Source organism: Lathamus discolor, chromosome 2 (genome assembly GCF_037157495.1).
Source record: "Lathamus discolor isolate bLatDis1 chromosome 2, bLatDis1.hap1, whole genome shotgun sequence".
Taxonomy (NCBI): domain Eukaryota; kingdom Metazoa; phylum Chordata; class Aves; order Psittaciformes; family Psittacidae; genus Lathamus; species Lathamus discolor.
In genome coordinates, this window is record NC_088885.1 from 1,513,562 (window position 1) to 1,524,197 (window position 10,636).

The 10,636-nt window shown below is 44.7% G+C and overlaps 1 protein-coding gene across 1 annotated transcript in view; it reads left to right on the forward strand.

Annotated features, from left to right (window-relative positions):
* The window catches only part of TRANK1 (tetratricopeptide repeat and ankyrin repeat containing 1), a 39,211-nt gene extending 37,438 nt beyond the window's left edge, over positions 1-1,773 (forward strand). The window contains exons 23-24 of the mRNA XM_065665395.1: positions 537-638; positions 903-1,773. Of these exons, the coding sequence (XP_065521467.1) occupies positions 537-638; positions 903-1,015 (215 nt within the window). The 3' untranslated portion in view covers positions 1,016-1,773. The remainder of the gene's footprint in view (positions 1-536; positions 639-902) is intronic.
* The last annotated feature ends 8,863 nt before the right edge of the window (positions 1,774-10,636 follow it).

A 10,636-nucleotide genomic window follows, 5' to 3' on the forward strand; every position in this document is an offset into this window, starting at 1 on the left:
AGTAAGCTTAATTAATAGTTGATTTTGTCATGACAATTGCTTGATGAATATTACCTTGTTCTTCCACTTGGTGAACATACATTTACAGCAATTATTTGCCTTTGAGGTTATTTTTTCCTCACTTTGTAACAAGCATGTTTCAAGTCCGTGATGGTGCAGTTAATGAAAGGCTGCAGCATCTTGTTGCAATGTTTTTTGACTTGCCTAATGAAAACCAGGAACTTTAATACTCCCAAAACAGATAAACCAGGATATTTTCAGGAGTTTCAGGTGTACCTTAAAAGGGACAACACAAGGATGCAGAGCTTCTCCTCTGCTAGCACTAGTAAGGTTAATTGTAATGGAGAGGAATACATCCAGCACCTTCATCCCCGCTAGCGAATTTCCCTGCACGTGAGATCAGTGGTGACTGAGACTTCTTGCTTTGCAGCAGCATCACAAAGACAGCTCTGAGTAGCTTTGTTTTGTGCTTGGCTTTTACCTGCTGTCCATCTCTTGGCTAGTTCTTACCCAGTGTTAATTGTGCTCCATTTCAGCTGAAGAAACAATCACCAAACACACCAGCAAACTGGTTGCCACCATTGATGAGGCTCATAAGTGGCTGAAGAAAATGGATTCTCATCAGATAAAAGAAGAAGGTATGTTTTCAAATTACACAGGTTTCCAACAGGTTTTCTATGTAAAAATTAATTACTAGTGCAGCAAGTGGCTTGGCAGTCCCTGCTTCCTAGCAGAGCTCTTAAATACTTGTCATATTAAGCCAAATACTTCTTAAACATGATTATATATTATATATGAAGCTATATTGCCGACATAAAAGAGCAATGACAGCTTGGCATACTGTCAAGAGGAAAAGGTGTTGGGGTTTTCCATACTTCATTCCTTTCTTGTTTTTAATACAGGCTTTGTGCATGATAGAGACTTGGAAAATGAAGTGGAAGATGAAAGCATGGCTTTTGAAGAACTCGTCTATAAAAAACCCTCCAGAAAAAAAGGAAGATGTGGGAAATGGTGATGAGAAGCAACATGCAGGTGGCTGTTCTCTCCTCCTAACAGTCTAGTGTTAGAATTAAAAGCAAAATAGAGGGATGGAGCCAGAAATGGGAAGTCTGAAAAAAAAAAGAGCAATTTATGCTATTGTGTTTATGTCACTTGTATTCTGTCAGAATAATTACCTATGTGCTGATGATGTAGTTGTTGAGACAAATTTCCTTTCAAACCTCTATGGTAGCTTGAAAGTAGCGAAAAGCCAAAGAAGCAGCAAGTAGGAAGAAATAAGAATGTTTCTGCCTTACCTCAGGGTTTTTTCCCACTCTGTCTTCTTTTCCTTCTTGCCTCTTACTTTCCATCATCATTCTTCTTCACTCAAAACAATAGGGTAGTTTCTCTGATTTTAAGAGGTTTTAATCAGTGTTTTTAGGTTACCATTGTAAACCAGCTGTGTTCTGAGTCTTTCTATGTCTGGAAACTCTTGAGTCTTCAGGTGAGATACTTGCAGTATCTCTCTTCTATTTTTATAGGCAAAACCAGTAATTTCTTAACACATTCCTATTTTTGTCAGTGTACATACTTCTAACTGGCTTAGTATGAACATTATGGATTGTCCTCTATTTCATCAAGTTTTGATATAAACTGTTTCCTGTACATATTGAAATACAGATAATCTGTCTTTAAAAGAATATTGGCATTTTAAGTGTTTTGTAAGGTTTAATTGATAAAAGGCTTTTTGAAATGTATAATAATGTTTTTATAAAACCTGTAAGATTTTTGGAATCACTTGAATCCTGTCTTATGTTTTGAATGCTTCCTGAAAGCTGTATGTGACTGCCTGCATCAGTGAGCGCACAGGCTGGGTCCAGAGTCTCATGTCATACTGATGCTCGTTTACTTCTGGGATTTTGGTGGCTCCAGCATAATGGAGTATCCTGGTTTGGGCTGGGATAGGCTTAATTTTCTTCCCAGTAGCTGGTACAGTGCTGTGTTTGGGATTTAGTAGGAGAATGATGCTGATAACACCCTGATGTTTTAGTTGTTGCTGAGTGGTGTTTATCCTGAGCAAGGACTTTTCAGTCTCTCATGCTCTTCCCAAGAAGCCAGGAGGGAGCACAGTCAGCACAGCTGACCCTAGCTACCCAAAGGCATATTCCATATCATAGAACATCATCTCAGTATAGAAATTGGAAGCGGGGGGTTGACTGGAAGGCACTGAGAGCCCCAAGAAGTGGTGTCTGCCCCATCCCTGCCAGTGATCAGGGCCAGGTTGGACGGGGCTTGGAGCAGCCTGCTGTAGTGGAAGGTGTCCCCGCCTGTGGCAGGGTTGGAACTGAGTGAGCTTTGAGGTCCCTTCCAACACAAACCAGTCTGGGATTCTATGAAATGGGAACTCTAGTTGGATCTCCAGTCCAATATCAGTACTTAAAGGGTTTTTCCCCCTATCATGATATCCATAAATCAACATAAACCTTTCTTTTCCATGGCAATCAGATACTAATGCTCTATAATGCTCTATTAATAATCCTATTGGAATATTTATTTAGCAAGAAGGGGTTGTCCAGATACACCCCTGGGAGTGGTTTTGTGTTTGTTTAAAAACCTTTCTCACCCTCGTGGAAGCTCCAGTGTTCTGGCATAGGCAGAGCCTTTGACTCTAAGGGCTTAAGAGCCTTGGTACATATGAGATGCATATTGCACTGAGACCTTGGAACTGAGTAGTGGCGGCTACAGGCTGTCAAGCCCATCCATGCACTTCTGCCTATCTAAGCCATGCTGAGTTCAAAAGAATTAAGAAGAGGCTTCAAAATCACAGGAACTGATGACTTAATATCTCTCTCCCCGGTGGTACAAAAGTGACATCTAAATGAAAAAGAAGACTGAACTATTTGCCGTAGTTGGAAAATGGGGATGTGCTCTAAAAGATGCTTGATCCTCCTATTAATAGGAAGGACTGTGTGGTAAGTGGTGGGGGTAAGTGATGGGTATTTTCCACCTTTTCACCATTACTCGTCTTAACAGCACTGTTTCATAATACTGCCCACTTTGATTCCAGAACGCTTCCCTGACAATAAACTGTTCTAAACTGACCCAGCAAAACATCTGAACGCTTGCTGGTTTTTAAGTATTTGCTTTCATTCCTAAAGGGAAGGCTTTGGTCTTGATGCTCACTGAAAACAGGAGCGAAGAAATTCTCTTGTCTCAGTGGAAATAAAACAAAGGTTTTCCTTCCAGTTTTCCCCATGACATAATTTGGTGACAGCCAGTTTTGAAGCACCCTTCCCTATATGAAAGGGGACCACAGATGTTGCTGCCGAGCTTCTACCTTTGCTGTTGGAGCATTGAGTTTTGGTGAAAACCCTCACACCTGCACTTAGTATCTCAGCAGGAGAGTGCACTCTATGGGGATGTCCGTGGTGTGCAAGAACCCTGGGGAGTGCTTTACTGGGCTAAGGCAGATCATCATAGAATCACAGAAGGGTTTGGGGATGGAAGGGACCTTAAAGTTCATCCAGTTCCAATCCTCTGACAGGGAACAACTTCTGCCCAAGAGCTCATCTCAGTCTCCCCTCAGGCAGGTTCAAGCCCCACAGGCCCTTGTCCCAAGCCCCTCTCCAGGTTCCCTGCAGCCCCTTCAGGCACTGGAGCTGCTCTCAGGTCTCCCCTTCAGGAGCCTTCTCTTGTCCAGGCTGCCCCAGCCCAGCTCTCTCAGCCTGGCTCCAGAGCAGAGCTGCTCCAGCCCTCGCAGCAGCTCCATGGTCTCCTCTGGCCTCACTAAGTGAAAGAGCTGCCTATTCTCTGGATCCTGGTTGCACTCACAGGTAGGTAACACACTGAGCTGCTCAAGCATGTCAAAATACAGCAGTTCTGGGTGGATAATAGAGGTAAATACTGGGTCAGACCTGGGGTGGTGCAGCCAGGTATCTTGGTTTTGGCCAGTCGCTACTATGCCCACCCATCTTCTTCTGAAGCCTCTTCCTTCCCCCAGTCTGCTCAATTGCACAGTCAAGTTCAAAAAGACATGTCCTTCAAGGCAAGGAATGCTGTTTCCCAGGCTACCCCTGTGCTGATAAGGCTGCTTCTGCTCCTGTGTCCATCAAACGCAGGTATCGGTACTGCTTAGATAGCTCCATCCGTTTTTAGAGCTGGGAGATTTTAGGACAACTGGTGCTTTGTGTTCTTGTGTGATGGATGATTCTGCGCTGTATGATGATCAGTGCTGGGGTGAGTTAGCAGTGCTGTTGTATTTATTTGAACCATGATCATTGGGCACATACAAAGCATTTAAAGACTTGACCAAATCATGCAGAACCACATTTTCCACAGCTCTTACATAAACCATGGTCAGGTTTCCTCAAAGATACACTTGGAGCACTTAACAAGGAACTCTTGGCTGGAGACCTGCATAAAGAAGAGAGGCGTCAAGCTGAAGTGAATGAGTAAGTAACAGAAAAAGCTGTCAGCTTCCAAGCTGCTTTGCCTGTCTCTGTAAATAACATGCGTTGGGAACCTCACTTCTTCCTGACCCTGTCACTCCGAACGCGTCTGCTCTTCAATCCGATGCTGCTCAGACAAGATTAAACACCGCCTCATGGGAAGGAATTGCCCAACGTTGCGTTCAGTTTCTCACCTCACTTTACTTTGGCTGGAGGAGGCTGATGTTTAACAAAGGGGTAAACTTCGAGTGCCATAAGCTGTACCTGTGACATGGGGTATTTATAGCTCCCTGCTCTGCAGCAGTCTGGGTGTAGGGGGAGAGAAAAGACTTTGATTGCTTTGTGGAGTAGTTTTTGTGTTGGGAATGAAGATTAGGTTTTAATAGATTAAATTGGCTGCTTGTTACTGAACAGTGACCATGGGTGTGGAGGGGAGCTTGTTGCCTATTTCCCCCAGGTTTTGCCTCAATGATAAATGAGGCGGTATCTGCCTTTTTCATCTCATTACTCTTGTGCTTTCTCTTCAAGCAGTATCTCAAGCCCAGACCTTGAGGTCTGGCCTACAATGCTGTCTGAACCCAGGCTTTTACAGTCCCTTTAGTTCCATGTGTTGGACAACCTTGTATTCATAAGCACAAGCTCTCCCTGCTCCTCACAGTGCCGGTTCCACAAATGTAGAAGTGTTGCACAGTGGCTTAAAACCAAAAGATTGCATTGTGTGTTTAATGATTTTTGATGCTTTCTGCCTTTATTTCCTGAGTCTTTTAGAGTGTCTTCAGCAAATCCTGATTTTCCTCCCAGGCCAGGAGTGCTTGACTTACAAAGAGACAGCAAATCTCAGGCGAGCACTTCTTCCTAGGAGCCAGGTATGAAAGAGAAATACCAATCGGTCATGAGACTTGGGATTAAACCTCGAAACTGGGGAATATGGCTGAGTTGGACTGCTTGTGACAGGGGAAAGAGAATCAGTCTTTAGTGTCGGATATCCCGTTCCATTCCATCCCCAAGAGTCGGGGTGGCGGTGATGAGCAGTGAGCACCGCATGGGGTTTTGGGGCAGCTTTTTAGTCAGCACCTAATGGAGAGTGCTGGAGAAGCCTCTTCTTACACAGGGCGCTAGCGAAGAGGAGATGTCATAGCTCAGCATGAAGCACTTGGGCAGTGGGTGTGTGTGGAGGAGAGAGTGGGATCGCGCTGTAAAAAGTGCTCACATTTTTAGCCAGACAGCACTTGTGCAGCAAATAAAATCCCTCCCTCCGACAGATGGAGGAGAGGGGAGTGGGAGGGAGCTTTGGAAGCGCACGTTGTCATTTCTGCCTCGGCTGCAAGGGAGGGAGCACCAAATACCAGCCGACAACAGAGGGTGGATTAAAAAGTGCATCGAGGAGGGAGAGGCGACTCTCCATGGAGCAGCTTCCATCTGGGACTGTCAGAATGCTGTGCAAACATTAGGCAGCCGAGCTTTGTGATCGCCCAGTGGACGTGTATTGATCATCAGAGATGGGGAAATTCAGGAAGAGAGAGTGCAGGATGAAGGATATTGCTTGTAGGGCTGAGATAAATGCTGCCAGCATCTTCTGCTCCCAGTCCCTATATGTTGTTCAGGCTTGGACCAGCTCCCTGGCATTAACATGGATAATCCCGTACATGTCTGACCCAGCCTTCCCCTGGAATACACTGTCATTTACTTTCCTTAATCAGGATTAATTTACCTGTCGCTTCCATTAGAACAGATGGAATTTAAAGCTCACCTGGAAAATTTCTCATCTGAGAATGGCAGGGAAAGGATCGCAAAGGGAGAGTATCTGCTTCCACCTGCAAAGCTGTACTGATTACCTCTATATTTGCTTTTAAATGAGAAAAGAAGCATCTCGATGGTTTCTTGCAATATAAATAAATGAGCTTCCCACATGTCCTCAGAAAAGGGCTGCTGGTTTACAGCCATGCTTCCATGAAGATACTTGGGTGAGGTGTTTAAACATGAGCTCACAGAGATCCGTAGGTTCTGCTGTCCATGCCCTGCAAGTGAGGCTGTGAGTGTATCTGCACCCAGCATAAGTGCCTCAAGACACCTTTTAATCTTTACCCATATGGGAAAGGGAAATAAATCTGGTAAAAATCAGATTAATTTCATCGGTATGAAAGGAAACCAAGCAAAACCAAAGTCAGATCCTTCAGTTCTTACTGCAGGGCAGGCAGGTCTCAATGTACAAGCTAAGTTCAAGTGGACCTCCTGAACTCCTCTGACTTGTTCACCCAGTAGGAAATCAAAGAAAGGCTGTGCTTTGGCCAGTTCAGCTGGCTATTGGTAGCACCGACCTGCTGGTGGAGGCTACAGGGCACTGAACCTCTTGCTTTCCCTTTTGGGTTCTAGAAAGTGTTTGTTTCTGTGGCTGGGAGGACTGCTGGAGCCAAGGTTCTGGAAAGTTGGGCTTCTTGGCTGCTCTTTGTGAAGGTGTTCCGGGTGCCTGGTCAGGGATCCAAGCCACGGATTCATCTCCTGGGGTTGTGCTTTTTAACAGTGGTATCTGAGACCAGCCAGTCCTGTTTGTTCCTGCTGTGCTAAACCAGGCAGCAAAATGCATTCTGTAAGGATCTGGTGTTCCTCATTTAGCTATTTTTATAATCGCAGTTTATTTGTGTCTTCAGTGCTGCCTCATAAAGCAAGGTATTGCACTGGAGCTGGGAGGGGAATGACCCTGCATCTTCCACTGCTGCGTTGTAACCTGACTTCTTTGTCCCTCTTTGGGGATCTCTGTCCTACTTTCTGTCACACGTCGGCTGACTGACAGGAAGGCATCAAGAGCCTTGAGCAAAACCAGCTTTACAAGCAAAGCTGGAGAGTTCTTGTGCTCCATTTAGAAGAAAAGTCTCTTAAGCAGAACGCCAGAGCATGAAGTGACCCATTTCTAGACTAACTTAGGGGTAGATGAACAAAGAAACTCACATGCAAGTCTGATGGTTTGTTTTTCTATGTGAATTGACAGAAAAAAATCAATGGTGGCTTCAAGACACACAACTGGGGCCACTGTCGGGAATGTTTCCTACTAAAGTGCATTTACAGCTTCTGACCTGACCATTGCCATGAGAATGTACACTGCAGATCACATTTAGGTGTGAAATACTTGTCAATGACCTGGGTGAAGAAAATGTACCAGCCAATTTAGTGTGAGGTGTCCCTGCCCATGGCAGCGGGGTTGGAACCGGATGATCTGAAGGTCCTTTCCAACCCGAACTATTCCGTGATTCTATGATTCTAATGACAAAACCTTGCAGAGGAGCAGTTCAACCTCCTCTGCTTCCAGGTGTCTTGAAAGACAGAGAGATGGCCACACCGAACTCCTGAGTCAGACAGTTTTAACTCCAAATTAAATGTTTTGTGATTACTCAGAGTATTCCATGTAATTACGTTTAATTGATTAAAGCGTAGCGAGCGTCTGCCTTTTACATGTAATTGAAATTTCCATCCAGATTAGCTTAACTCCAATCATGACTAAAAAGGAATCCCCTTAGAAACAAGAAACATTATCTGCGTTTTTCTATTAGAATAGTCTAAGAATTCAGTAACCTCATTACACGTTCCACTGTTCCCAAAGCAAAAGTACCAGATTTAGTAAACCCACCTCACTCACTTGCAAAACAGCAAGTCTTAATAACTGCTAAAAGCGAGGCTCAATCTCCAGCAAAATAACTAAGTATAACAAATGTGAGATAAGAATAAAGCTACATTTTGAATCAGGATGTGTTCTTTGCTGAACTAAAGCATGCTAAAATTAGCTTTTCCAGCCTTACCCATATGTTACCTTTCTCTTTGAGCTCTTGGAGGCTTTGAGTGCATTTGCTGGTAGCTGTGTTTGTGACTGACTTTTTTCTTTAGCTTTTCTTTCTGGTACCAGCTGAGTAACGAACAATTAATAGATGACCTCAAATTACGCGGTGACCTCAAAGGTACATCTTTCTCTCCCTTCTATTTAGTGCAAGCACATTAAAGCAAATGTGTCCAGTAAATGTGCTATGCACTCATATGCAATGCTAGATGTTTGGCTCCCCACTGAAATCCAAAAGCCTCTGTTCAGAAATACATGCGGTTCATGTAGAGAATGGGATGTGATCCAGTGCAGCCATTGCACTGATTTATGAGACCAGCTCGAACGTGCAGCTGCCTCAAGCCAGGCGTATGGAAACATCAGAGAGAAGGATGAGACTCTCTCTGAGGTGCCCTGGTGGTGTCTACATGAGATCCATCCCTCCAAAGTGTTTCCTGAAGCTCCCCCTGAAGACAACACTGAAATGGTGGGAGCCTTTGGACACAGAATGGGAGCACAGTCAGCCTCTTCCTTACCCAGAATACTCGGACCAGCCTCTCCCGCCTTGAGACCATGACACAAAGCCGAGCTGGAGGCAAGGTTCCCTCTTGGATCTGGCCCTTTCATGCAAACAGCCATTAAGAGACTTCTTGGGTGAGAAAGAGAGGCGGTGCAGGGACCAAGATCTCGCAGCCTAGCAGTGGGGTCACTGGGTGATGGAGCCTGCTCGCCTCTCGATGGTTATGCATTGCACACTAAATACCTTCTGGCTAAAACAAAGGCACAGGGAGCATTTAGAGGTGGGCAAGAGGAAGGTGACATGCTCACGAATGTGAATTTGCTTTGGTGAACTGAAGTCTCACTCGTGTGGCTTTAAACTCTTCCTTGAATCTAGCTCTTGGTCACTCCTCCGAGAGCTCAGGAGTGAAAGAGCCAGCACTGCTTGTCTCTCAGTACAGGGATACTAATTGTTTCCCCTTGGATTTACGCCATGTCAGTTAAAGCAATGCGCAGGGAATAAACAAAGCTGTAAGTCATGTGCAGTCATCCCCAACCTACTGGAGTTATTAACAGCACCCACTCCTTGACTTCATAACAGAGAGATTCAGCTTCCCTTTGAATTCTCCCCTGGAAAAGTAGCCATAAAAAACCAAAGGAGGCTCAGGCAGGCTCTGTTCTGAACGAATTCAGATTGAAAACTGTCAGTATTTACCACAGCGTCAGTCTCTCTAAATGCTCCTTCTTTGGAGTGCTCACTGAACATTCAAAACAGATAAGCTGCTAATCTTGCCTGCAGGTATTTCCTATGCCCTTGCACTGACGACGCATGCATTACTGTAGCACAGAAATTCGCTGGGGGTTTATTCTTTCAGATGTCTGAAACAAGTAAATTCCCATTACTGCCTCGAAAAGAGAAGTTTAGAGCACGAATCTGTTCACATGGTGCTTTTCCTTCCCTTATCAACTGGTTGGAGAGGTAATCGTTGGTTACAGTCTTGATTTTCAAGTTCAGTTCATGCTTTTACAGCAGGACACGAAGCCCTGAGTAGAGCAAAATGATGAGTGCAGCCTCCTTAGATGTCCCAGTGACAGGGCAAGGAACAGCAAAGCTGCACCCTCCTCAGAACATACTGTTCAAGGCAGTTCTGCACAGACTGCATGCAGTTCCTCAGCTCCTGCTCTGGGCACTGTGTTATGCACTGGACCAGTGTGCATTGGCACATGTATGACCTATGTATTTAATACGTTTTGTATTTAAAAATACCTGAAACTCCAGATAGCTCCGGTCAATTACTTGGAGTAGGTGAAATCTGCACAGGGAGCACCCGTTTTCTCTTTAAAGAGTGGAGTCTTTGTGTTTGCCCCTAAACGAGCAAAGTTACCTATCAAAGCATCTCATCTGCTTGGTTTCCGCAAAGGGACTAGGAGGGTTTGTAGCTTTAGTTAAGGCTGACTTGCTCTTCTGTTCATCTTCGCTGGCAAAACTCAACAGCTCATTCTGATTACTCCCTGGTACAAAGACGGTGTTTTGAATTGCATCTTCAGTTTTACACAGCTCTAAGGTATGCCGCATTTCAGCACCAGCTTCACCTAAGGGAAATGCATCACTGGAGTGAGTTTGACACGGTGATCTTTAGCACAGGCATGGGAGGATATAACACTGGCTAACAACCACGATCAAGTTATCATTGTAAACTTCACCCCTTTCTTTACAGAAACCACCAGACAGCTGCTGTATTTGTACCTTGTTAAGTAAATAGATGACATAGCTGTGGGGATGCAGGACTGTTCATTCAGATTAGTTTACAGACACCATCCACAGGGCTTTACTGATGATGTGAATAAGTTGCCTGGGTAGCAAACTATCATCCCCAGGCTCCCAGGCTGTAAGCAAATACTCCAC